Source organism: Rhinopithecus bieti, unplaced genomic scaffold (genome assembly GCF_001698545.2).
Source record: "Rhinopithecus bieti isolate Rb0 unplaced genomic scaffold, ASM169854v2 scaffold_26430, whole genome shotgun sequence".
Taxonomy (NCBI): Eukaryota; Metazoa; Chordata; class Mammalia; order Primates; family Cercopithecidae; genus Rhinopithecus; species Rhinopithecus bieti.
In genome coordinates, this window is record NW_016811756.1 from 25,553 (window position 1) to 53,478 (window position 27,926).

Sequence of the window (27,926 nt, forward strand, 5' to 3'; positions counted from 1 at the left end):
TCCATTTTTTTTTTTTTTTTTTTTTTTTTTTCAGACAGAGTCTTGCTCTGTTACGCAGGCTGGAGTGCAGTGGGATGATCCCAGGTTCAAGTGATTCTCCTGTCTCAGCCTCCCGAGTAGCTGGGGGGACTACAGGTGCCTGCCACCATGCCCAGGTAATTTTTTTTTTTTTTGAGATGGAGTTTTGTTCTTGTTGCCCAGGCTGGAGTGCAATGGCGTGATCTTGGCTCACCGCAACCTCCGCCTCCTGGGTTCAAGCAGTTCTCCTGCCTCAGCCTCCAGAGAAGCTGGGATTACAGGTACACGCCACCACCCCTGGCTAATTTTTGTATTTTTAGTAGAGATGGGGTTTCTCCATGTTGGCCAGGCTTGTCTCAAACTCCTGACCTCAGGTGATCCGCCTGCCTCAGCCTCCCAAAGTGCTGGGATTATGTGCCCGGCCTAGACATACCTGTAATCCCAGATGCTCAGGAGGCCGAGGCAGGATACTCGCTTGAACCCGGGAGGAAGAGGTTGCAGTGAGCTGAGACCCTGCCACTGCACTCCAGCCTGAGCGACAGACTCTGTCTCAAAATAAATAAATAAATAAAACTAAAACTAAAAATTTAAAGATACAAAAGTGCAAAAGCATATGCAGTTAAAAGCGAGTCTTGGCCAGGCGTAGTGGCTCATGCCTGTAATTCCACTACTTTGGGAGGCTGAGGTGGGCAGATCACTTGAGGCTAGCAGTTCCAGACCAGCCTGAGCAACATGGTAAAACCCCTTCTCTACAAAAGATACAAAATTTAGCTAGGTGTAGTGGTGCACGTCTGTGGTCCTAGCCACTCAGAATGCTGAGGCAGAAGAAGCACCTGCGCCCAGGAATTCGAATTCAAGGTGACAGAGTGACCCTGTCTCAAAAAAAAAAAAAAAAAAAAAAAGCCAGGCATAGTGGCCCATTTCTGTAATTCCAGCACTTTGGGAGGCAGAGGTGGGCAGATCACATGAGGTCAGGAGTTCGAGACCAGCCTGAGCAGCATGGTGAACCCCTGTCTCTACCAAAAGCACAAAAATTAGCCTGGCGTGGTGGTGCCCATCTGTAATCCCAGCTATTCGGGAGGCTGAGGCAGGATAATTGCTTGAACCCAGGAGACAGAGGTTGCAGTGAGCTGACGCAGTGCCCCTGTACTCCAGCCTGGGTGACAGAGATTCCGTCCAAAGAAAAAAACAAAACACACAAAAAAACATATATATTAGTGGAAGAGAATTGAGAATCCAGAAATAAACTCTCACATTTACAGTCAGTTGAATTTTTTTTTTTTTTTTTGAGCTGGAGTCTTGCTCTGTTGCCCAGGCTGGTGTGGAGCAATGCAATCTTGCCTCACTGCAGCTTCTGCCTCCCAGGTTCAAGTGATTCTCCTGCCTCAGTTTCCTGAGTAGCTGGGAATACAAACATGTGCCATGTCAGGCTAATTTTTGTATTTTTAGTAGAGATGGGGTTTCACCATGTTGGTCAGGCTGGTCTCGAACTCCTGACCTCGAGTGATCCGCCGCCTCGGCCTCCCAAAGTGCTAGGATTACAGGCATAAGCCAATGTGCCCGGCCCTGTCAGTTGATTTTTATTTTCAACAAGGGTGCCAAAACAATTTAAGGCGAAAAAGAATAGTCTTTCCAACAAATGGTGCTAGGACAACTGAATATGTACATGGAAAAGAATAAATGTGAATTCCTATCTCACGCCATATAAAAAAGAACTCAAGGCCGCTCAAGCTCAGGGCGCGGTGGCTCATGCCTGTAATCCCAGCATTTGGGAGGCCGAGACGGTGGATCACGAGGTCAGGAGATCGAGACCATCCTGGCCTAACACGTGAAACCCGTCTCTACTAAATCAAAACTAGCGGCGCGGTGGCGGGCGCTGTAGTCCAGCTACTCCGGAGCTGGGCAGGAGATGCGTAAACCGGGGGCGGAGCTTGCGTGAGCTGGATCCGCCACGCAGCACTCAGCCCGGGCGACAGAGCAAGATCTGTCTCACCAGAAAAAAAGAAAAAAGAAAAAAAAACTCAATGGATCATACCTAAATATAAGAGCTAGAACTGTTTACACTCTTAGAAAAGACATAGGCATAAATCTTTGTGACCTTGCTGAGGCAAGAGTTTCTTAGATATGGTACCAAAAGGAAAAGTAACAAAAGAAAACGTAGGCCGGGCGCAGTGGCTCATTCCTGTAATCCCAGCATTTGGGGAGGCAGAGGCAGGGGATCACCTGAGGTCGGGAGTTCAAGACCAGCCTGATTAACATGGAGAAACCCCGTCTCTACTAAAATACAAAATTAGCCAGGCATGGTGGCACATGCCTGTAATCCCAGCTACTGGGGAGGCTGAGCCAGGAGAATACCCGGGAGGCAGAGTTTGCGGTGAGCCGAGATCGTGCCATTGCACTCCAGCCTGGGCAACAAGAGATAAACTCCAACTCAAAAAACAAAACAAAAAAAAGAAAAGGTAGATGAATTGGATTTCATCAAAATTAAAACTTTCGTGCTTCAAAGGACACCATGAAGACAGCAAAAGATAATCCAATGTAGTGAGACCTTGTCTCTACAAAAAATAAAAAATTAGCTGGGCGTGATGGTGTGTACCTGTGGCCCAAGCTACTCAGCAGGCTGAGATGGGAGGATCACTTGAGCCCAGGAGTTTGAGGGTACAGTAAGTCGTGATCATGCCACTGCATGATCCAGCTGGGGTGACAGCAAGATTCTGTCTCAAAATAAAATAAATAAAGATTGCCGGAAGTGGTGGCTCACACCTGTAATCCCAGCACTTTGAGAGGCTGAGGCAGGCGGATCACTTGAGGCCAGGAGTTTGAGACCAGCCTGGCCAACAGGTTGAAACCCCATCTCTACTAAAATATAAAATTAACCAGGCATGGTGGTTCATGCCTGTAGTCCTAGCTACTTGGGAGGCTGAGGCAGGAGAATCACTTGGAAAATCTCAGGAGCCAGATGTTGCAGTAAGCCAAGATCATGCACTGCACTCCAGCCTGGGTGACAGAGGAGCAAGACATCTGTCTCAAAAAAAGAAAAAAAAAAAAAAAAAAGAGAAAAAAATTTAAAATAAATATCTGATAAGTAATTTGTATCTAGAATAATGAACTCTTATAATATAAAACAACAAATATTACAATAATAAAAAGAAACCAATTAAAAAATGAGTAGGGTATGGTAGTAAGCACTTCTTGATTCAGCTACTTGGGAAGGCTGAGGTGGAAGGATCCCTTGAGATGAGGACGTTGTAGCCTGTAGTGCACTAATGATTACACCTGGTGAAACCTCTTCACTCCAGCCTCAACACGGGAAGCCGCCCCTTTCTAAAAGCAAATTTTTCTATCATTTGATCTGTTAGTCTCGTCTGTCACTGCCCTGCTGGATACACGTGGCATGATTTCAGCTCACTGCACCCTGCACCTCCTGCGGTCAATTGGATTCTCCGCCTCAGGCCTCCTGAGTAGCTGGATTATTACAGACATGCACCACCACGCTGGCTATTTTTGTATTTTTTAAAGAACTGTTATGCTTTTGAATGTTTAGCAGATACAAAATTCATCAATGCAAAAGAACATTTTAATCCCATTACATAGATTAGTAAACTATATCTTGACAATGTAAAAACAGTTCGTGTTGGCACTCAGAAAGAACTAGGACAATAGCTGCAACTTAAGGACTAACTGGAAAGGCCTTACGTTGTTTTTAGCTCACCACGTTTATTCTATAATACTTCTAAAATATCTGGAAGGAGGGAATTAAAAAAATAACAAGCTCTTTCAGCTGTGGTTCATAATATCTAGTGAAGCTTGTATGGGGCAATGATTCATGGGAGCCAGAAGTTTCCCTAGAGTATTTCCAATAACAGGCAGTTTAAGAAGCATTATATAGTTTCAAGTCTATGAAAGCAGTAAAAGATACTAGAGAATTTGGAAAACATAAACTCCACTTTACTCTCGCTACAGAGACATTTAAAGGATGCGACATAATCTTAAGGAGATGAGAAAACTTAAAACATCAGGTAGTTTGTAAAGCTTTCAACAAACACACCCAATGAGGTACAAGTGTTGAAAGCGGCCGTTCACTAGAACGTTACTTTGGGAGATAAGGTATGCTCGTGCTTGCAGTGACAGGATGACTTTTCCCCTTTTATTGTTTTTTTTAATTTCTCTTTTGGTTTTTTGTTACAAGCACCTAGGTGTCAGCTCAGCTTCCATTTACACAGCGGATGCACCAATTAATCCTATGATAGTGAATGGTTCAATGTACTATTTCTCAATAGTGCTTTTTCTATTCTTTAGTCAGATGGGGTTCCTTTAAAGCCCCTGTAATGTTATGTATTTTTTTTTTTTTTGTGACAGGAGTCTCACTCTGTTCGCCCGGCGGTAGGCCGTGGCCATGTATTCTTGGCTTCACCTGCAACCTCCCCCAGGATTTCAAGCCATCTCCTGCTCAGCCCTCCAGTGGCTGGGATTTACAGGGCACCTGCCACTGGCTCCAGCTAATTTGTATTTTTAGTTAGTATGTATGTGTTTCATCCATCTTGCCAGGCTGGTCCTTTAACTTTTGACTTCGTGATCCACCTCTGCCTCATGCTCCCAATTGTGGCTGGAAACAGTTCGTGAGCCACCGCGCCATCTTAGAATACTTTTAAAAGGCTTAGAACTACCTCAAAAATAGTATTGAAGATGTTAATTACCGAGCCCTCTTTAAAAGAGCTCATTGGATATTTTTAATAACATTTATAGAGAACAAGAAACATCAAAAATTGCAGTAGCGATCCTTTCAGGTGAAATAGTAATAATGTAGAAACTAACATTTAGGCTAAAATGTTGTTGGTATATATGTCTTGCCATATTATAAATTATATTTTGGTAATCATATTGCAGGTTGAATTTTGTCAAATACACTATTATTATATTAGAAGCAGGAAATCATCATTTCAGACACTGAACGAAGAAAACCCACAGCGAAGAGAAGCATTTTATAGGTCAATTAAACATAGGAAGAGTTTACTAGCTTTAGACATACATCGATCACTTTGATATGGAAATATTCATTTTTAAAACTAGAGGTGTTTTTTTTTTTTTGACGTGTAGTCTCGCTTTGTCGCCAGTGCGGTAGTGGCAGTGCCTAATCTCGGCTCAGCGCAATAGCTCGCTCTCTCTCTAGTCTCTCTCTTATCTCTGCTCTATCTCTGAGAGCTGCGACTACCAGGCCGCCGCCATCCAAGCCGCTAATTTTTGTATTTTATAGTAGAGATGGGGATTCACAGTGTTGGCCAGGATGGTCTAGATCTCCTGACCTCGTGATCCGCCCACCTCGGCCTCCCAAAGTGCTGGGATTACAGGCGTGAGCCACTGCGCCCGGCCAAAACTAGAGTGTTTTAATGTACTTTTAGTAACAATCCAATCTAAGGAGACTTGGAGACTTGTGAAAAAGATGTATCCACAAAGATGCTGCATTTCTAGTGTGGGGGTGAATTAATACTTCTGTAAGAAGGAAGGAACTGAATCACCCCAGCATCAATAAACAGCATTTTTCTTTTAAACAGTAACTCATAATCTGATGACTCACTTCGCTTTACTAGTTGAAAATTAGGCAGGAGAAGAACTGAGCTAACTGGTCAGACCCAGAAACACAATGATTTGGCAAGCCTCAGTCACTCAGCTCATGATGTGTGATAATAGGCAGAAAGGCTGCTCAACTCTTGTCCATTCCTTCGTATCTGTAGAGGAGTTCGATATAACCACTTCTCTTATCAACTTTAAGCTGCATACAGGCAAAGAGATCACAAACTGCAGGGAGGCGGTAATGATCTGGGGGGAAGTTATGTTTCTCCTGTAGTGGTGAATTAAATAATCCTTCCTGAGTCTTCTTCCAAAGCAGCCACTTGTCTTCTCCAGAGGATAACTGGCTGAGGTTGCCTATCTTCTTTCCTGGCAGGACCCAGTCAGCTGTGTTAAAGGGACACCAGGAAGTGCTCATGGGTCTTTTAAGCTTTTGTTTGCCAGTTCTGTCTTCAGTATTAGGCACTTCCTTGGGACTTCCTTCTTTGTATGGGGGCCTGATAAGCCACTCCAACAAGGGGCTATTCTTTATGACTTGGAAGGAATCAGCAATTCTAGAAGGAACCATTGTCTTTGGTGCTTTAATTTGTTCTATTAATTCTTTTCTAGAAGGACAGAGTCACATATTTGGGGAATCTTTATGCTTCTCAGGCTCAGGTTTGGGTTCCATGGGCATCCCATTTTTATCTTTTCCTTCTTTCTTCAGAAGCCACTTATACGGAGTCTCCTTCTCACAATTCTCATCGCACACACACTCTGCAAAGCTTGTGCAGTGTTCACTGGCTCTGCACACCTCCTCTACCTTACATGGGTCCTGATGGTTCTGGACAAGCCAATCCTCTGTAACCATGCTGGAGGTGGACAATGGTTTCTTGGCCTCCAAGTGGTCATTCAGGCACTTCAGATTGCCCAGGTTTTCAATCCCCACACTTTGGGGCTGGTTTCCCTTACAGTTGGTACAGGAGTCAGTCTTGACCAGCCAATCATTCACATTGTAGGACTGGAACAGCAGCTTAAACTTCTCACTGGTTTCACGACGGCCATTCTCAGGCTTCCTCAGCTTATGGGATTCCTGGGGAGTCAGCCCATCTGATAGGTCCATCTCATCTTGATCAGGAAGCTCTAGCTCTTCAACCTTTTCCATTTCAATGGAGAAATAACTAGTAGTGGAATAGCTGTTACAGTTTTGATAACTTGGTTTTTCAGGAATTTCCTGTTGCTGACTCTTGAGGGCCAGTTTTCTAAGCCCTTTAGGTTTCCCCAGACATTACTGAAGAAATTGTAGGCTGGAAGAAGTCTGGCTATTCTCCAAGGTCTGCTTTTGGGTGAGCCAGTCCTGGGAGTTGGTGCTGGGTATGTAAGGAGCCTGATGACCACTGGCAGGTTGACTTCCAAGGAGCCATTCACTGAGAGGGACAGCTACAATACTGGAGGCTGACTTCTGCTCTGGCATTGGGATATAGCTTCTCCTCTCCAGGAAGGGCCCAATATTTGATGAACTAGCATGAGCCATCAGGTGCTCAGGAGTTTGAATGAATTTTAGAGACCCAAATATGGTGATGGTCTGGCGCAGAGCAGTTGTGTCAGCTTCAAAGAGCAGGACAGTTGAATCTTTAGGCTTAAGGGTCAAACTGCCCAGTCTCTTTAGGCACGCAGAGACTGAATTGGCTAGGTCTTTGTTTTGGGTACACTCCAGTTGATGAGTAAGACAATTGAACTGGCCCAATAAGTAGTAGAGCTGCTGAGCCTGCTGTTGAAGTGTCTCCTTTTTAAGCTGATAGATGAGGTCCACCTGTTCATATAGCCACACCTCATGACTTCTAAGACATTCCAGGCAACAGCTTATGCAACTGTGAATCCGAGCTTTGACCACTCGCAAGTTATCTTTAATTTGCTGTTCAGCCCGGAGAACTCCACCAATAGCAAGCTCCAAGTCCCTCCATGCATCACTACACCTCAAAAGGGGTTCTCCATTACTGGAGCTGCCACTCTGGTCTTAGAAGGTATTCATCCTGCTCACTGCTCCAGGTCCGAGTGCCTCTCCGGATGATCCGAGGGGACCTTGGGTGGTCTGAGACACGGACCACACAAACCTAGGGCCCAAAGCAATTTTTTGTATTTTTAGTAGGGATGGGGTTTTGCCACATTGGCCAGGCTAGTCTCGAACTCCTGGCCTCAAGTGAACTGCTGGCCTTGGCCTCCCAAAGTGCTGGGATTATAGGCATGAGCCACTGCTCCCGGACTAAATTTTTTTTCTTTTGTCTGTAACCATTAGATTCATTTTTATATTTATTAAGCAATAAGGAAACAGTAAGAGCTGGGGAAGATAACTTAAAATGGTTTTCTTTAGGAATGATTTTTTAAGAAATCAAATAACTGTTATTATTTTAAGTTGCATGAGATTGAAGCTGCACCTGGAGAGGAATTTCATTTTCATGACCTGCAAAATTGATGAGGCAATGAGCTATTTTCCCCCCTCCCTGTGAACACATTTATAAACTTCAATGGGGGCAAATTCCATCCAATACTTTGAAAACCATTTCTCATCTCATAATTTACCCAAATCATGTGCACGACTGCAAGAGGAAATAAACAGAAATCTTTAAGCATACATAAACCACAATATATTATTAATCCTGTACAGACAATCCAGCATTAAGGCTAATTTGATCTTTTAAACATTTTATGGAAAACATTTGCCATTTTCACTAGAAAAGCCCACAAACTTTCATAACCCCAAAGGCATACAGCCTCAACAGGCAGGACTCCATCGGGCTCTTCTTGAACTGGGCACTCCTTCACGGGTAGAAAAGCAGTGAAGACATGTGTGTCTTCCTTCACTTCCTGTCTTCACTTCCTGCTGCTCTGCACACACATCTCAATATCTGGCAGAAGGTGGTTTTTGTCTTCCTTAGAGACATTAAACACCTTCACGTCATTTCTGTTTCTGATTTCTTCTACAAGGGCCAGTGGTTTTCCTTTAGGGACTAGGATTGTGCCAGCGATTATAGTCCCTGGGGTAGATAGCATCTCACAAACAGCTTAGATGAAAGGCTGATTTAAGAGTTTAATTTTCCCGCTCTCATCAATGACGCACACTCTTTGCCCTGGGCCACTGCTGGAATCTGCATTCCTCAAGACGGGAGCGCCAACTGCTCAAAATAAGTCAGGTTAACCACATAATGCCCAACTTAGCATCCACATTTTCCAGGTGGAGGCTCTAACCCAACTCTGAATAAAGGCCCGTGGATGCCGGACAACATGATGACATCAAATCCTATTCTTCTCCCTCCCTGTCTGACTTCCTCTCTATAAAATCTACTGGGGTCGTGGTCAAGGTTGCAGTTGGGTTGGGGTTGCAATTCAGGTCAGGTCCAGGTTAGGGTCCTAATTCAGGCCCTGCTCACCCTGTACCATAAGCCCCCAGCAATTTATTTCATTTATTTATTTATTTATTTATTTATTTATTTTGAGATGGAGTCTCACTCTGTCACCCAGGCTGGAGTGCAGTGGCATGGCCTCGGCTCACTGCAACTTCTACCTCCCAGGTTCAAGCGATTCTCCTGCCTCAGCCTCCCGGGTGGTTGGGATTACAGGCATGCATCACCACACCTGGCTAATTTTTAGTAGAGATGGGGTTTCGCCATGTTGGCCAGTCTGGTCTTGAACTCCTGACCTCAGGTGATCCTCCCACCTTGGCCTCCGAAAGTGCTGGGATTACAGGCGTGAACCACTGCACCTGGCCCCCATTTTTTCTTTTTTTTTTTTTCCAAAATGGAGTCTTGCTCTGTCACCAGGTTGGAGAGCAGTGGCATGATCTCGGCTCACTGCAGCCTCTGCCTCCTGGGTTCAAGCGATTCTCCTGCCTCAGTCTCTCAAGTAGCTGGGATTACAAGCACCCACCACCATGCCCAGCTAATTTTTGTATTTTTAGTAGAGACGGGGTTTCACCATGTTGGCCAGGATGGTCTTGATCTCCTGACTTTGTGATCTACCCGCGTCAGCCTCCCAAAGTTCTAGGATTATAGGTGAGAACCACCGAGGCTGGCCCAAAATTTTTTTAAATAAAAAAATAAGATACCACTTTATATACACTAGATAGCTAGAATTTAAAAGACAGAGAATAGCAATTATTCACTAGGATGTAGAGAAACTGGAACCCTCACACATAACTAGTGGGAAAGCAAAATGGTGCAACCACTTGGAAAGCAGTCTGGCAGTTCTTCAAAAGTTCATTTATCTAGAGTTATCACATGACCAAGCATCCCCTCTCCCAGGTACATACCCAAAAGAAATGAAAATGTATGTCCACACAAACACTTGGGCATCAATGATCATTGCAGCATTATTTATAATAGTCAAAAAGTGGAAACAACTCAATTGTCCTTAACTAATTAGTGGTCAATAAACGTGGTATATCAATGGAATATTATACACAATGGAATGTTTTTGGCAATAAAAAGGATAAAAAGAAATGAAGTACTCATACATGCTGCAACGTAAGTAAACCTGTAAAAAATGATGCTAAGGGCAGGGTGCAGTGGCTCAGGTCTGTAATCCCAGCACTCTGGGAGATCAAGAATGGCAGATCACCTGAGGTCAGGAGTTCGAGATGAGCCTGGCCAACATTGTGAAACCCTGTCTCTACTAAAAATACAAAAAATTAGCTGGGCATGGTGACTCATACCTGTAATCCCAGCTACTCAGGAGGCTGAAGGAGGAGAACCGCTTGAACCCAGGAGGTGGAGGTTGCAGTGAGCTGAGATTGCACCACTGCACTCCAGCCTGGGTGACGGAGCGAGACTTCATCTCAAAAACACACACATGAAAAACAGTCAAAAAACTGGAGATGCTAAGAAGTCGGACACAATCACATGTTGCATGATTCCATTTATGTTGTGTCCAGTATAGGCAAATCTATAGATACAGAAAACAGATTAGCGGTTGGTTGTCTGGGGATGAGGTAGGGGTGTTGGTGGTTGGGGGTTGATGGCTATATTAGTCCATTCTCACACTACTATGAAGAAATACTCAAGACTAGGTAATTTGCAAAGGAAAGAGGTTTAATTGACTCACAGTTCTGCATGGCTTGGGCAGCCTCAGGAAACTTACAATCATGGCAGAAGGCAAAGGAGAAGCAGGCACCTTTTTCACAGGGCAGCAGGATGGAATGAGTGTAAGCAGGGAAAATGCCAGATGCTTATAAAGCCATCAGATCTCATGAAACTCACTCATTATCATGAGAACAGCATAGTGGAAACTACCCCATCTTCCAATTACCTCCACCTGGTCCCACCCTTGACATGTAGGGATTATGGGGATTACAATTCAAGATGAGATTTTGGGTGGGGACACAGTCAAACAATATCAATGGCCAAAGGTACAGGTTTCTTTTGGGTGTGACAAAAATGTTCTAAAATTAACTGTGGTGATGGTTGCACAACTATGTGAATATACTTAAAACCATTGAATTGAATAGCATGCTTTAAGTTGGTGAGCTATATAACATATGACATATCTCAATAAAGCCATTATCAAAACGAATAAATAAGTCTGGGCGCAGTGGCTCACGCCTGTAATCCCAGCACTTTGGGAGGCTGAGGGGGGTGGATCACCTGAGGTGGGGAGTTCAAGACCAGCCTGACCGACATGGAGAAATCCCGTCTCTACTAAAAATACGAAATTAGCCGGGCATGGTGGTGCATGCCTGTAATCCCAGTTACTAGGGAGGCTGAGGCAGGAGAATTGCTTGAACCTGGGAGGCGGAGGTTGCAAGTGAGCAGAGATCACACACTGTAGTCCAGCCTGGGCAACAAGAGCAAAACTCCATCTCAAAAATAAATAAATAAATAAATAAATAAATAAATAAATAAATAAATAAATAGTAGATCTCTGCACCCGGCTAGATACCTCCTTCCAACGAAATGTGGGTTCATTGTTCACTTCCTGAAGATGCAGCAGCTCAGCCAGCCAACTGTGCTTCCCTGCCCCCAATCATGCCATCATTTAGCCCCTCTTTCCTCATCATGTCTACTAGGATAGCACCCTGTTTAGGGAAGACCATGACACAATAGTTAATTCCATGATGGGACAATAGAATTAAAACAGAGGGGCAGTTGGAGTCAGACTCAGAAGCCACCCCTGGATTAGACATCAAATCTCTGTGTCTGCTAGAGAGGTGATTTGAGCCCAAGGTAGAAACCAAGGTGAGAGGCGCTGGCAACTCCAAGAGTGTGATTGTCAGTGGTGATAATGATGGTGATGGTGCTGGTGGTGGGTGATAAGAGTTAGCAATTACTGGCAGGATGCAGTGGCTCACACCTGTAATCCCAGCACTTTTCGAGGCTGAGGTGTGTGGATTGCTTGAGCCTAGGAGTTCTAAGCCAGTCTGGACAACATGGTGAAACCCCATCTCTACAAAAAAAAAAAAAAAAAATTAGCTAGGTGTGGTTGTACAAGTTTATAGTCCCTGCTACTTGGGAGGCTGAGGTGGGAGGATCGCCTGAGTCTGGGAGGTTAAAGCTGCAATGAGCTGTGATTGTCATTGCACTCCAGCCTGGGGACAGACCCTGTCTCACAAACAAACAAACAAGCAAACAAAAACAAAAAAATTACTGGGCAAGGTGGCTCATACATGTAATCCCAGCACTTTGGGAGGCCGAGATGGGTGGATCACTTGAGGTCAGGAGTTTGAGACCAGCCTGGCCAACATGGTGAAACCTCATCTCTACTAAAACACAAAACTTAGCCAGGTGAGGTGGCATGTGTCTGCAGTCCTAGCTACTCGGGAGGCTGAGGCAGAAGAATCACTTGATTCCGGGATGTGGAGGTTGCAGTGAGCTGAGATTGCACCACTACACTCTAACCTGGGCAACAAAGTGAGACTCCATCTCAAAAAAAAAAAAAAAAAACTTAAAAAATACACGTAAAAATAAAAAATTTAAAAGTTGGTTCAATACTTTTAAGTAAGCAAAGAAATGAATGCCAAGCTAATTTATTTAAAAGAGATGGATGATATAAAGTTGAATAATCCACTGAAATTAAATTCCTTTGAGTGACAAGTTAAGCCCATTCACAACACACAGTTTGNAACAAACAAGCAAACAAAAACAAAAAAATTACTGGGCAAGGTGGCTCATACATGTAATCCCAGCACTTTGGGAGGCCGAGATGGGTGGATCACTTGAGGTCAGGAGTTTGAGACCAGCCTGGCCAACATGGTGAAACCTCGTCTCTACTAAAAACACAAAACTTAGCCAGGTGAGGTGGCATGTGTCTGCAGTCCTAGCTACTCGGGAGGCTGAGGCAGAAGAATCACTTGATTCCGGGATGTGGAGGTTGCAGTGAGCTGAGATTGCACCACTACACTCTAACCTGGGCAACAAAGTGAGACTCCATCTCAAAAAAAAAAAAAAAAAAAGACTTAACAATTACTGAACATTTACAATTCAGGTCTGCACATGCATTTATGCATTTTTTCTTTCCATTCTCAAAACAATTCTGTCAGATAAAAGATGTTGCTATCCCCATTTTAGGTATAAGGAAATTTGGGTTTAAAGAGGTTGCACATCTGGGCCAAGGTCACACAGCCAGGAGAAGCAGAGACCAGATTGGAAACCAGGTCTACTGTGATCAACCGATATTAAAATCCCCCCAATGTCCCTGTTCTGGCAGGATTAAGGGGTACTGAGGTTGTGTGGGCAAAAGAGTGGCTCCGTAGAGGCCAGAGGCCTCCCTACCTCATTCACACTCTGTCCAAGGCCCAGGGTCCCCTGAATGAAAGCATGCGGGCTTATTTCTCACCGGAAGCACTGATGATGGGTTTCAGGGAAGACTTGTGAGAGCTGTAACTCATCTGGAAATAGAAGTGAGAGCCAGCACTTCCGAGGTGTCTGGAGGGAAGAAGCAACTACCAGAGGAAGGAGCAGGCGTGGAGAGGCGTGTGGGAACTCAGCACCACCGGCCTGAGAGCTGCAGCCAATAAGCCAGGCAGCCTGGAACTTGGGCCTAACTTCCCTCCGTGGCCCTTAGCTTCCTCTTCGGAGGACCAGATGGTCAGTCTGGAAGAGCTGTGATGTCCCTGCCTGTCAATACAGCTGATGTGTGTCTGACTGCTGAGGACAATCCCATGCAGGTAGCTGTTGTGACGCTTCCTAGGTACTGTGGCCCTGGCCACAGGCCACAAGGGTCCCACCCACCCTCCAGTCCCATTCTTATACCACTGACCCTGTTATGAATCAAGTTGTGTCTCCAAAAAGATAATGCTGAAATTCTAACCTATGGTAGTTGTGAATGTGACCTTACTTGGAACTTAGAAATAGGGCTTTTGCAGATGCAACTGAGTAAGGTGAGGTGGGTCCTAATTCAATGAGTGGTTTTTGGAAATGAAATCTCACTCTGTCCCCCAGGCTGGAGTATAGTGGTGCAATCTCAGCTCACTGCAACCTCCACCTCCTGGGCTCAAGTGATTCTCCTGCCTCAGCCTCCTGAGAAGCTGGGATTACAGGCGTGAGCCACCATGCCTAGGTAAGTTTTTTTTTTTTTTTTTTTTGAGATGGAGTTTTGCTGTTGTTGCTCAAGCTGGAGTGCAGTGGTGTGATCGCAGTTCACTGCAACCTCCGCCTCCTGGGTTCAAGTGATTCTCCTACCTCAGCCTCCCGAGAAGCTGGGATTACAGGCGCCTGCCACCACACCCAGTGAATTTTTTGTATTTTTAGCAGAGATGGGGTTTCACCATGTTGGCCAGGCTGGTCTCGAACTCCTGACCTCAGGTGATCCATTTACCTCGGCCTCCCAAAGTGCCGGGATCACAGGCATGAGCCACTGTGCCTGGCCTTTTTTTTTCCCTTTTCTTTTTTCTTTCTTTATTTTTTTTTTTAGAGATGGGGTCTCCCTATGTTGCCCAAGCTGGCCTTGAACTCTAGCCTCAAGCAATCCTCCTGCCTCAGGCTCCCAAAGCATTAGGATTACAGGCATGGGCCACTGTACCTCACCTGGTGTCTTCATAAGAAGAAAGGACATGTGAAGACAGAGACACACAGAAGGGAGAATGTCATGTGACGAAGTAGGCAGAGATTGGGTCCAGGCACACCTGGGAATACCAGAAGGTAGAAGTGGCAAGGAGAGATCCTTCTCTAGAGCAGGGGTCCCCAGTCCCTGGGCCTTGGACCAGTACTGGTCTGTGGCCTGTTAGGAACCGGGCTGCAGTGGGTGAGCGAGCATTACAGCCTGAGTTCTGCCTCCTGTCAGATCAGTGGTGGCATTAGATTCTCATAGGACCACACACTCTATTGTGAATTGCACATGTGAATTGCACATGCGAGGGATCTAGATTGCGTGCTCCTTAGGAAAATCTAACTAATGCTCGGATGTGAGGTGGAACAGTTTCATCCTGAAATTATCCCCCTACCCATCCATGGAAAAATTGTCTTCCAAGAAACCGGTCCCTGGTGCCAAAAAGATTAGGGACTGCTACTCTAGAGATTTCAGAGGAAGTGTGGCCCTACCAACACCTTAATTTTGGACTTCTAGCCTCTGGAACTATGAGAGAATAAACATCTGTTGTTTTTAGCCACGAAATTTGTGATACTTTGTTATGGCAGTTCTTAGAAACTAACATAGACCCCTCAACATGCTTACATGCCCCAGCTACACCAGCCATTGCTCTGTTCCTCCACCGGCCCGGTGCCTTCCCACTCCAGGGCCCTTGTGTGTGCTGCTCCCTTCAGAATGTTGCATACCCACCCACCCCCCATCACTCCCATCCTCCTCCCAAACTCAGCGTAAATGGCCACCTTCAGGGAAACCTGACCCTGGGTATTCCAACTTCTGCACAGAGCAGCAGGCTGAGTGCATTTCTCGTGGCCCTGCCACATCTGTAGTTAACTACTCACTCATATAGTTGTGTTCTGCCCATTCTCCTGTCCAACTGTAGATGCCATGACAATAAGTACTGACCTGGCACGTGCACCAGCAGTCCTATCCCATGCAGAGCACAGTACACACAGGGATAGACAGCATGGATAAAGGGTGTGCAGAAACCCTGGCCTGGCATTGGAAGGCCCAGGAGGCAGGGGGCCTCTGCTCCCTTCACAGCCTGCACTCCCTCCGCCACCCTATAGGACCTTTCTCTCCAGTCAGGCCAGGATAGGCTGGCCTCCTGGCTTCCCTGGCCCCCATCATTCCCACTCTTTTTGGCCAAGCCACAGCTTACTTTATCTGCATGACCTGGCCTCAATGCCTTCCGAGCCTGCAAGGCCTGCATTAGAGCAGATTCAGATTCAGGGAAATGAGCCCAGAGTAGTAGGTAGGGGAGGGAGAGGGGACAGAAGGGAGTGGAAAGAGGTGTTTTTTTTTTTTTGTGGTAGAGACAGGGTCTCCCTATGTTGCCCATGCTGGTCTCAGACTCCTGGGCTCAAGTGATCCTCCCACCTCAGCCTCCCAAAGTGCTGGGATTACAGGCGTGAGCCTTAACGCCCGGCCGGAAGGAGGTCTTAAGACTGAGACAATGTTGGAATTCTCTCTCTCTCTCTGTCTCTCTCTCTCTTTTGAGACTAGGTTTTGCTCTGTTGCCCAGGCTGGAGTGCAGTGGTGTGATCATAGCTCACTTCAGCCTTTAACTCCTTGGGCTCAAGCGATCCTACTGCCTTGAGCTCCCAAAGCACTGGGATTACAGGCGTGAGCCACCGTGCCTAGCTGGATTTTCTTTCTTTATGGCATATTTTAAACATTAAACAGGCCAGGCGCGGTGGCTCATGCCTGTAATCCCAGCACTTTGGGAGGCCAAGGCAGGAGGATCACGAGGTCAGGAGATCAAGACCATCCTGGCCAACATGGTGAAACCCCGTCTCTACTGAAAATACAAAAATTAGCTGGGCATGGTGGCACGTGCCTGTAATCCCAGCTACTCTGGAGCCTGAGGCAGGAGAATTGCTTGAACCAGGGAGTCGGAGGTTGCAGTGAGCCGAGTTCGCGCCACTGCACTCCAGCCTGGCGACAGAGAGAGACTCTGTCTCAAAAATAAACAAACAAACAAACAAACATTAAACAAACGATACATGTTCAATGTAGGGAAAAGAAATCTTAGAAAACATAATGAGCAAAAAAGGGCAATAGAATAAAAATCACCCATATTCCAACTGCACAGAGTAACCTTTGCTAGCACTTTATCATATATTCTCCTGATTCTTTTTTCTTTTTTGTCTGAGGCGGAGTCTCGCTCTGTCACCCCGGCTGGAGTGCAGTGGCGCAATCTTGACTCATTGCAACCTCCGCCTCTCAGGTTCAAGCGATTCTCCTGCCTCAGCCTCCCAAAGATGGCCTCAATCTCCTGACCTCGTGATCTGTCCGCCTCGGCCTCCCAAAGTTCTGGGATTACAGGCGTGAGCCACTGTTCCTGGCCTTCTCCTAGGTCTTTATGTGAGCCTATTGTAGGTTAGAGAAAGTGTAGGGAATTCCCTGCATTCTTAGGACATGATTTTGAAAAACCAGAGTTTCCAGGAAGCCTCATTGCTCCTCTGAGGCCAGGGCATCTATGAGTGTGTGTCTTCCCGTGTCTAGTCATGACGTGGGGAAGGGTCCAGGGCAAGGACCGTCTGACCTGGACAGGAATGAACTATTGCTGCTCTGCAGGTGCCATCCTAGCCTCACTCTCCAGGCCTGCCCCGTTTTTGAAGCAGCTTACTGCAGCCAGAGGCAATTCCCACCCCAAGGGAACTAAAAGCTTGCATCAAGGCCAAGGAAAAATTCCCCCTCTGCCCTGTGAAGGCTTGCTGAAAATCACTGACAAGAGGCAGATTAATGGGAGGAAAAATATACAAATGTATTTGATCAGAGTTTTATGTGTCACAGAGGCCTTCAGAATGAAGACCTAAAGACAGAGGGCAAATTGTCTATTTTTATGTTTAGGTTCATCAAAGTATGGACACCCTTGTTGAAATATAATTGGACAGAAAGGGTATGTGCTAATGCTAATAGAATGAGTGGGGAAACCCAGCCACGCCCGTCTGTCTAGATTCTTCTTGGCCTCTCTGAGCATGTGTTCCTTCTTTCTGAGTGTGGGGCAGGGGCCCTCTCTGGAATGGGGATTTTATAATCTATGCTCAAACAATGTAGGTCAGACTTTCCCTTCCCTTCCCTTCCTTCCTTTCTCTCGCTCTCTTTTTCTTTCTTTTTCTTCTTCTTTTTTTTTGAGATGGAGTTTTGCTCTTTTTGCCTAGGCTGGAGTGCAATGGCACGATCTCGGCTCACTGAAACCTCTGCCTCCCGGGTTCAAGTGATTATCTTGCCTCAGCCTCCCAAGCAGCTGGGATTACAGGCAATGCGCCATCACGCCTAGCTAATTTTTTGTATTTTAGTAGAGATGGGGTTTCTCCATGTTGGTCAGGCTGGTCTCGAACTGCCGACCTCAGGTGATCCGCCCGCCTTGGCCTCCCAAATTGCTGGGATTATAAGAGTGAGCCACTGCACCCGGAGTTTTTTTTTTTTTTTGAGATGGAGTTTCGCTCTTGTTGCCCAGGCTGGAGTGCAGTGGCACGATCTCGGCTCACCGCAAGCTCCGCCTCCCAGGTTCAAGCGATTTTTGAGATGGAGTTTTGCTCTTTTTGCCTAGGCTGGAGTGCAATGGCACGATCTCGGCTCACTGAAACCTCTGCCTCCCGGGTTCAAGTGATTATCTTGCCTCAGCCTCCCAAGCAGCTGGGATTACAGGCAATGCGCCATCACGCCTAGCTAATTTTTTGTATTTTAGTAGAGATGGGGTTTCTCCATGTTGGTCAGGCTGGTCTCGAACTGCCGACCTCAGGTGATCCGCCCGCCTTGGCCTCCCAAATTGCTGGGATTATAAGAGTGAGCCACTGCACCCGGAGTTTTTTTTTTTTTTTTTTGAGTGGGGTTTCGCTCTTGTTGCCCAGGCTGGAGTGCAGTGGCACGATCTCGGCTCACCGCAAGCTCCGCCTCCCAGGTTCAAGCGATTCTCTTGCCTCATCCTCCGGAGTAACTGGAATTATAGGTGCCCACCACCATGCCCAGCGAATTTTTTGTATTTTTAGTAGAGACGGGGTTTCACTATGTTGGCCAGGCTGGTCTCGAACTCCTGACCTCAAGTGATCCACTTGCCTCGGCCTGTCAAAGTGCTGGGATTACAAGGGTGAGCCATTGCCCCTGGTTTTTTTTTTTTTTTTTTTTTTTTTTTTTTGAGATATGGTCTCACTCTGTCACTCAGGCTGGAGTGCAGTGGCGCCATCACAGCTCACTGCAACCTCTACTACCTCCAGGGGTCAAGTGATGCTCCCACCTCAGCCTCCCAAGTAGCTGGGACTATAAGCGTGTGCCACCACTCCTGGCTAATTTTTTTTTTTTTTTTTTTTTAGAGATGGGATCTCCCTATGTTGCTTAGGCTGGCCTCAAACTTCTGGGCTCAAATGATCCTCCTGCCTGGGCCTCCACTCACCTGGAGTGGATGTGGCGCAGCTCCTCGGCCAGGCTGCAGACCCCATTTAACAGCTGTCCCAGCTGCAGGGAGGCTAGGTGGAGCACCAGGCACTGAAGAATGTGCTCTGGTGGCTCTTCTAGCCACCAGTGCTGGGATTACTGGCATGAAATCAAGGCCAGAGCAAGTTGGGTTTTGGAGCAACCCACCAGGCTTCAAGTCCCCACTCTCAATTACTTAGGCCAGTTATTTCACCTCCCTGAGCGTCGGATTATCCATCTATAAAATGGGGCTAGAATTATACCTACCTGACAGGGTGGCTGGTGAAATGATATACAAGTGAAGTGATATATGCAAGACTTGGCATAATGTCTGGAACAAGGTAAACACATTATTATTATTATTACTATTATTATTATTATTATTATTATTAGGTTGATGCATGGGGTTTTATAACCTACACTCAAACAATGTAGGTTACATCATTTTTCTTTTCCTTTGAGACAGTTTCACTCTTGTTGCCCAAGCTGGAGTGCAGTGGCCTAATCTCCGCTCACTGCAACTTCTTCTGCCTCTCAGGTTCCAGCGATTCTCCTGCCTCAGCCTCCCAAGTAGCTGAGATTACAAGCGCCCACCACCATGCCCAGCTAATTTTTGCTTTTAGTAGAGATGGGGTTTCACCATGTTGGTCAGGCTGGTCTTGAACTCCTGACCTCAAGTGATCCACACATCTCAGCCTCCCAAAGAGCTGGGATTACAGGCGTGAGTCACTGTGCCAGGCCCGCAATTACTTTTGCACTTACCTAATATCATCCCCACAACCAAAACCAGCAGGCTTTCTTGCAGAAGTCACAGGCGTGGCCGTTTCCTGCAAAGAGCCAAACCCCCATTCCTCTGTGCCCCTCCTCTCCCACCAAGCGCTTTATAAAAAAAGCTCTTGTTACCGGAAATAACTGCTCATTTTCCACTCCTCCCTCCTAGGTCACACTTTTGAGAAAAAGAATCTGCATTCTGAGAACCAGAAGAAAAATATGAGACGGGAAGCATCGTGTGACATGTGTGCTGCCTTTGGCTGAGCGTGTGGAGTCCTGCTCAGGTGGTGGGCACAGTGTGTTTGATCGTGTGGCTTAAGGGGAACCTGGTGTTCAGAGCTGTGACTGTGGTGAGTGTTTCTAAAAATGCTTGGTTTGGGGGTAGCAAAGTGCAATGGAACAGAGGCTTTCTCAAACCTCACCCCTGACCCCAGGACTCAGGTCCAGCTCATCAGGGCTTTGAGGAAAGGGTCCTACCTCTCCCCAGGAAGAGGAAATACCCTCCTTCCCAGCACCACTAAAGCTGTGGTTTGGAGAGACACCAGGGCTAGAGTGTTGTGGAGAAACCAATTGTTAACATCTCATTTTCAGGCTGCACTCAGAGAAGCTGCTCTTGGCTGCTGGTAGCGCCAGGCCTTCTCTCCTCGTCATCATCCAGAGCAGCCAGTGTCCGGGAGGCAGACGGTAGGCTCAAGATCAGCCTGGCAGAATGCCAAGCCTAGGGCCCCTGGCACCCAGAGGCAAGGGGGTGCTGCTGCTTGCCCTATCCCTACTCCCTGAGCTCTGTTTTCCACACCTTATTAACTAAGGTCCTCCCTGGGGTGGGTTCCGGGGACAGGGGAACCCAGGTCCCCAAGGGTTCTTGGTTGGGTAGGGCTGCACAGGACAGCTTCAAGTCTGGATCTGGGGTAGTTGCTGCCTTCTTTCTTCACTACACCTGTGGTTTCCCTGGGGCTTGGTGGGGCATGTGTGTGTAGGACCTGCTCTGTTTTCAGCAAACCTCACAGAGACAGGAGCTTTGGGGTGACTTAGTCCCAGCCTGTCTCCTAGAGGTGTCTGTAAGAGCAGCCTTTGGGAGTGGCTGGGCACCAGCGAAAGGGGAACTGGGAGGAAGTGCCCAGCCAGAGCCTCAGTCCCAGAAGGGCAGGAGGGCAAGGGGAGAATGGTCATGCATTTCTTGGTGCCCACAGATGCCCCGCTCCAGTCTGCATCCATCCATCCCGTGTCCCAGGGGTCACGGGGCCCAGAAGGCAGCCTTGGTTCTGCTGACTGCCTGCCTGGGGACCCTTTGGGGGCTAGGAGAGTCACCAGAGCACATTCTCCGGTGCCTGGTGCTCCACCTAGCCTCCCTGCAGCTGGGACAGCTGTTAAATGGGGTCTGCAGCCTGGCCGAGGAGCTGCGCCACATCCACTCCAGGTGACTCATTGCAGTACCCATGGTGACAGGGTTTCCAACATGTGTCACTCCATTGATGCCTAGCCCTATCCCTCCTTGAACCTCTCTGGCTGAGCTGGGCTGGGGGCTGGGGCCTGGCTGTCACCCACAGGTACCGGGACAGCTACTGGAGGACTGTGCAGGCCTGCCTGGGCTGCCCGCTCCGCTGTGGGACCCTGTTGCTGCTGTCCAGCTATTTCTACTGTTCCCTTCCAAATGCGGTCGGCCTGCCCTTCACTTGGATGCTTGCCCTCCTGGGCCTCGCGCAGGCAGTGAACATCCTCCTGGGCCTCAAGGTATGACACAGGGGGAGGTAGAAGCTCTGGCCAAGTGGAGGCTGTGGCTGGTGTGACCTGCCCTGAGTTGAATACTGGAAGTGGAACTGGTTTAAAGGTTGGAGTCCATGGAGTAGAACCTATTATGTCCTAGAACAGTGGGTTTGGCAATGGCAAAGGAGGGATCAAGTCAGGAGCAGGTTGGGAAGCCTTGGAGGAGGAGGAGGAGGAGGAGTTCTCTGGGTGTCCTTGATGGAGGCCCCACATCCCCATCCTGCTGTCCACAGGGCCTGACCCCAGCTGAGATCTCTGCAGTCTGTGAAAAAGGGAATTTCAACGTGGCCCATGGGCTGGCATGGTCATATTACATCGGATATCTGCAGCTCATCCTGCCAGGTGGGCCATCCTCTCTGTCCCCATTTCTAGATCTAACAAATAGACACTAAGACACACAGCCTCTTGTGTTTCTTAACACACAGGACTCACTATACTTTTCAAAGCATTTTCATGTCTGCCAAATCCTTTAATCCCAAGGCATGAAGGATGTCATTATGATGCCTGGTTTGCAGAAAGGAATATGGGGCTTAGAGCCATTAAGTGACTTACCCAAGGTCACTCGTGAATTCTTTTTTTTTTTTTTTTTTTTTTTGAGAAGAAATCTCGCTCTGTCACCCAGCCTAGAGTAAGTGGTACCATCTCAGCTTACTGCAACCACCTCCTCCCAGGTTCAAGTGATTCTCCTGGCTCAGGCTCCCGAGTAGCTGGGATTACAGGCACCCGCCACCAAGCCTGGCTAATTTTTGTATTTTTAGTAGATAGTAGAGACAGGGTTTCACCGTATTGGCCAGGCTGGTCTCGAACTCCTGACCTCAAGTGATCTGCCTGCCTCAGCCTCCCAAAGTGTGGGATTACAGGCGTGAGCCACCACGCCCAGCCGTAAATTCTTTCAATAAATATTTACTGCATGCTGTGTGCTCTCATGTACATTTTATTTTTATTTTTTGAGATGGGGTCTCCCTCTGTCGCCCAGGCTGGAGTGCAGTGGCTGGATCTCAGCTCACTGCAAGCTCCGCCTCCCGGGTTTATGCCATTCTCCTGCCTCAGCCTCCTGAGTAGCTGGGACTACAGGCGCCCGCCACCTCGCCCGGCTAGTTTTTTGTATTTTTTAGTAGAGACGGGGTTTCACCATGTTAGCCAGGATGGTCTCAATCTCCTGACCTCGTGATCCACCCGTCTTGGCTTCCAAAGTGCTGGGATCACAGGCTTGAGCCACCACGCCCAGCCTCATGTGCATTTTCTTTTCTTTTTTTTTTTTTTTTGAGACGGAGTCTTCGTCCTGCGCCCAGGCTGGAGTGCAGTGGCCGGTATCTCAGCTCACTGCAAAGCTCCGCCTCCCGGTTCACGCATTCTCCTGCCTCAGCCTCCCAAAGTAGCTGGGACGTACAGGCGCCCGCCACGTCGCCCGGCTAGTTTTTTTGTATTTTAGTAGAGACGGGGTTTCACCGTGTTAGCCAGGATGGTCTCGATCTCCTGACCTCGTGATCCGCCCGTCTTGGCTCCCAAAGTGCTGGGATCACAGGCTTGAGCCACCACGCCCAGCCTCATGTGCATTTTCTAATTCACACCCTGTGAGGAAGGAATAATCTTCATTCCTGTTTTGTTTACTTATTTTTAAAAATAAGAGGGTTTTGCTGTGTTACCCAGCCTAGTCTCAGCTCCTGGGCTCAAGCAATCCTCTTGCCTTGGCCTGCCAAAATGCGGAGATAACAGGCAGGAGTCACCATGCCCATCCCTATTTTAGATTTTTTTTTTTGGACGAAGTCTCACTCTGTTGCCCAGGCTGAAGTACAGTGGCACAATCTCGACTCACTGCAACCTCTGCCTTCTGGGTTCAAGTCATTCTCCTGCGTCAGCCTCCCACGTAGCTGGAATTACAGGTGCCCACCACCATGCCTGGCTAATTTTTTGTATTTTTAGTAGAGACGGGGTTTCACCATGTTGCCCAGGCTGGTCTTGAATTCCTGACCTCAAGTAAACCACCCACGTCGGCTTCCCAAAGTGCTGGGATTACAGAGATGAGCCACTGCACCGGCCTTAGATTTTTTTTTTTTTTTTTAAGATGGAGTTTCACTCTTTCGCCCAGATGGGAGTGAAGTGGCACAATCTGGGCTCACTGCAACCTCTGCTTCCCAGGTTCCAGTGATTCTCCTGCCTCAGCCTCCCAAGTAGCTGGGATTTTAGCGGCCCACCACCATGCCCACCTAATTTTTGTATTTTCAGTACAGACGGGGTTTCAACATGTTGGGTAGGCTAGTCTCAAACTCCTGACCTCAAGTGATCCACCCGCCTTAGCCTCCCAAAGTGCTAGAATTATAGGCGTGAGCTGCTGTGCCCAGCGTTTTTTTTTTTTTTTTTTTAAGTGCAGTTCTGAGAGATCAAGTGATTTATCCGACATCACATAGCTTAGAGAGAAGAAGAGAAAGGATTTGAACCCAGGTTTGTCCAGGCTGGACCCTAGACCACTGTACTGTGGAGCCTCTTTTTTTTTTTGAGATGAAGTCTCTTTCTGTTGCCCAGACTGGAGTATAGTGGTGACAAGATCTCGGCTCACTGCAACCTCTGCCTCCCAGGTTCAAGTGATTCTCCTGCCTCAGCCTCCTGAATAGCTAAGATCACAGGCACGTGCCACCATGCCTGGCTAATTTTTGTATTTTTAGTAGAGACATGGTTTCACCATGTTGCCCAGGCTGGTCTCGAACTCCTGACCTCAAATGATCCACCTTCCTCTGCCTCCCAAAGTGCTGGGATTACAGGTGTGAGCCACTATGCTTGGCCTAAGCCTGTGTGTTTTATTCCTCTGACTTGCAGGCTAAAGCTGCAGCTCTTCCATATCTCATTGCTGTCTCCTAAGGCTTCTGCTAGGAGACTGATCTGGGGCTAGAGGCTTCCCTCTGTGTACAGGAGAATGCTGGAAATGTCACTTCCCAGTGCTGTGCCTGCCTCTCAGCCCTGAAAGCCATGGTGGAAAGGGGCGGGGCTGACATAGACATCTGAGGAAAGAAGTGAGGGAGGGCAAAGGGCAGTGCAGTAAGAGGAGGGGTGGGGAGGGCTTTTGGAGGCGCTGCCCCTCCTGGCCTCCTGTATAATGAGAGTGCACTGGACTCTCCATTCTCTGGCATCTACATACTGCAGGGGCCAATGACCTGGGTCTCACTCCTGAATTAGGTGGGAGATAGGGTTAGCAGGAATGACTTCTTGGGCTTCCCTGCCTCAGGACTCCAGGCCCGGATTCAAACTTACAATCAGCGTTACAACAACCTGCTACGGGGTGCAGTGAGCCAGCGGCTGTATATCCTCCTCCCGTTGGACTGTGGGGTGCCTGATAACCTGAGTATGGCTGATCCCAACATTCGCTTCCTGGATAAACTGCCCCAGCAGACCGCTGACCGTGCTGGCATCAAAGATAGGGTTTACAGCAATAGCATCTATGAGCTTCTGGAGAACGGGCAGCGGGTGAGTGTGCAAGGGAGTGGGGGTCCCTGGGCAGAGGTCAGGACCCCAGAACCCTGGGCCCTAGCCAAGAGCTGATGAAAATTCACTGCCCTTCTCTGAGCTGTAGTGTCCCTAGCTGGTCCCAGGTCTGGGCAGGATTCAGCACCGAATGATAATGATAAGTAACATTTATTGAGCACTTACTACATGCTGGATGCTATTCTGGGTGTGTCATCTGATCACCTCATTGAAATCTCACCACCACCCTATGGGGTAGGGACTGTTAGCATCCCTACTTTACAGAGGACACTGAGGCTCAGAGACACCATAGGAAAGTGGACGATTTCAACTTGACTGTACTATGCTCTTGACCATAAAGCTGCCCCAGACGAAGCCTGTGAGAACATCTGAAGGATTTCATGTGGGTGCAGGGGAACCCAGATCAGAGTTGAACCCCAGAGCCCAGCCCCAGACCTGATTCCTAGCTGGAGCAGTTGACAGCCTCGCTCTGCAGGTCTTGCCCTAGGATCTTAGGAGAAGGATCTGTGAAGGGTAAATTTAGCCCAGCCCTGTCCCTGATTTCAGAGTTGGGTATCAGAGGCAAAGGCAGGCCAGACAGCATAGACCCCATTAGGGTGGCCACCTCCCAGGACTCTATCGTTACAGGCTGAGGGAGTGGGGCCTCAGTCTGTGGTACTGGGGGCCACAGCCTGGACTGGATCCTCCATTCTCCATCTGCCTGGTCCCTGGCTTAGTCTGGTCTTCCTCTTACCTCCTCCAGGCAGGCACCTGCGTCCTAGAGTACGCCACCCCCTTGCAGACTTTGTTTGCCATGTCACAACATGGTCAAGCTGGATTTAGCCGGGAGGATCGGCTTGAGCAGGCCAAACTCTTCTGCCGGACACTTGAGGACATCCTGGCAGATAACCCTGAGTCTCAGAACAACTGCCGCCTCATTGTCTACCAGGGTGAGGAGTTGATAGGGTGAGAGGTTGATAGGTTGGAAGGCAGGAGGAGTCAGGGGTCCCAGGGTCTCCCAAAGAGTCAGAAGGGGCTACAGCAGCACCATGCCCTGGGCCTGACCTTCCTTCCCTGGGAGAAGCCCCCTCTTCCCAGCACACCAGATTGCTTTTTTAGGTCTTTGACTGTAGTCCCTCAGTGGAGCCTGAAGAGATGGGTTCTAGGGGCCCCTCACTTCATCTAGGATTCCAGAGGAAACAGAAGAGTCCCAGGCCAGTATGTAGTGGGCACAGGAGACTGGGGCTGCAGGCTTGGCTCCACTACTCCCTCACTGTATGACCTCGGGCATGTTTCTGCTCCTCTCTGAACATCAGCTTTAGAAGTGAGAGAGTAGAATTTCATTCTCTCTGAAATCACTTCTTTTTTTTTTTTTTTGAGACAGAGTCTTGCTCTGCTGTCTAGGCTGGAGTGAAATGGCTCGATCTTGGGTCACTGCAACCTCTACCTCCCAGGTTCAAGCGATTCTCCTCCCTCAGCCTCCCGAGTAGCTGGGACTACAGGTGCCCATCACCACGCCTGGCTAATTTTTGTATTTTTAGTACAGACGGGATTTCACCATACTGGCCAGGCTAGTCTCGAACTCCTGACCTCGTGATCCACCTGCCTCAGCTTCCTAAAGTGCTGGGATTATAGGCGTGAGCCGCTGCACCCAGCCTGAAACCACTTCTAGCCTAGGATTCCATGAAACTCTAGTCCCAGTGGCTGGGGGGTGGGTAGGAAAAGGGGGTAGGGAGAGTTAGGGGATCTTCCCAGCAAGTCCTCTAGGTGTGTTCGAGTGGGAATGTGTAAGATCCTCTCTCCACTCTCCCCCATCTCCCTGTTCCAGAACCTGCAGATGACAGCAGCTTCTCACTGTCCCAAGAGGTTCTCCGGCACCTGCGGCAGGAGGAAAAGGAAGAGGTTACTGTGGGCAGCTTGAAGACCTCAGGGGCGCCCAGTACCTCCACAATGTCCCAAGAGCCTGAGCTCCTCATCAGTGGAATGGAAAAGCCCCTCCCTCTCCGCACGGATTTCTCCTGAGACCCAGGGTCACCCTGCCAGAGCCTCCAGTGGTCTCCAAGCCTCTGGACTGGGGGCTTTCTTCAGTGGCTGCATGTCCAGCAGAGCTATTTCCTTCCACAGGGGGCCTTGCAGGGAAGGGTCCAGGACTTGACATCTTAAGATGAGTCCTGTCCCCTTGGGCCAGTCGTTTCCCCTCTCTGAGCCTCGGTGTCTTCAACCTGTGAAATGGGATCATAATCACTGCCTTACCTCCCTCACAGTTGTTGTGAGGACTGAGTGTGTGGAAGTTTTTTTTTTGTTTGTTTGTTTGTTTGTTTTGTTTTGTTTTGAGACGGAGTCTCGCTCTGTCGCCCAGGCTGGAGTGCAGTGGCCGGATCTCAGCTCACTGCAAGCTCCGCCTTCTGGGTTTACGCCATTCTCCTGCCTCAGCCTCCAGAGTAGCTGGGATTACAGGCGCCCGCCACCTCGCCTGGCTAGTTTTTTGTATTTTTTAGTAGAGACAGGGTTTCACCGGGTTAGCCAGGATGGTCTCGATCTCCTGACCTTGTGATCCACCCGTCTCGGCCTCCCAAAGTGCTGGGATTACAGGCTTGAGCCGCCGCGCCCGGTTGGAAGTTTTTTGTAAACTCTGGATGCTAGGTACTTAGGGAATGTGCCAGGTGTCTTTCATGCGGCCTTCCAGACCCACTCCCCAGCCTTCTGCCCTTCCTCTGCCCGAGGACACCGAACTCTCTCGATGGTATCGACAGGCTCCCTTGCCCTTTGGCTCCTGGTCATGTTCCATTATTGGGGAGCCCCAGCAGGAGAATGGAGGGGAGGAGGAGGCTGAGTTTGGGGTAATGAATCCCCCGGCTCCTGCCCTGCAGCATCAAGGT

General features: G+C 48.2%; 1 protein-coding gene and 2 pseudogenes across 1 annotated transcript; 1 reads left to right on the forward strand and 2 right to left on the reverse strand.

The window, feature by feature from the left end:
* Positions 1 to 5,687: 5,687 nt before the first annotated feature.
* LOC108544068 (nuclear receptor coactivator 4 pseudogene) lies at positions 5,688 to 7,606 on the reverse strand (annotated as a pseudogene).
* Positions 7,607 to 8,436: 830 nt separating this feature from the next.
* Positions 8,437 to 19,828, reverse strand: LOC108544067 (cancer-related nucleoside-triphosphatase pseudogene; annotated as a pseudogene).
* Positions 19,829 to 19,931: 103 nt separating this feature from the next.
* On the forward strand, positions 19,932 to 27,412 carry STING1 (stimulator of interferon response cGAMP interactor 1). Its single transcript, XM_017895026.1, has 8 exons — positions 19,932 to 20,177; positions 20,419 to 20,511; positions 21,018 to 21,244; positions 21,375 to 21,558; positions 21,825 to 21,933; positions 24,812 to 25,050; positions 25,811 to 25,997; positions 26,876 to 27,412. The coding sequence occupies exons 3-8, from the start codon at positions 21,018 to 21,020 to the stop codon at positions 27,067 to 27,069; spliced, it is 1,140 nt and encodes a 379-aa protein (XP_017750515.1). The 5' UTR covers positions 19,932 to 20,177; positions 20,419 to 20,511; the 3' UTR covers positions 27,070 to 27,412.
* The last annotated feature ends 514 nt before the right edge of the window (positions 27,413 to 27,926 follow it).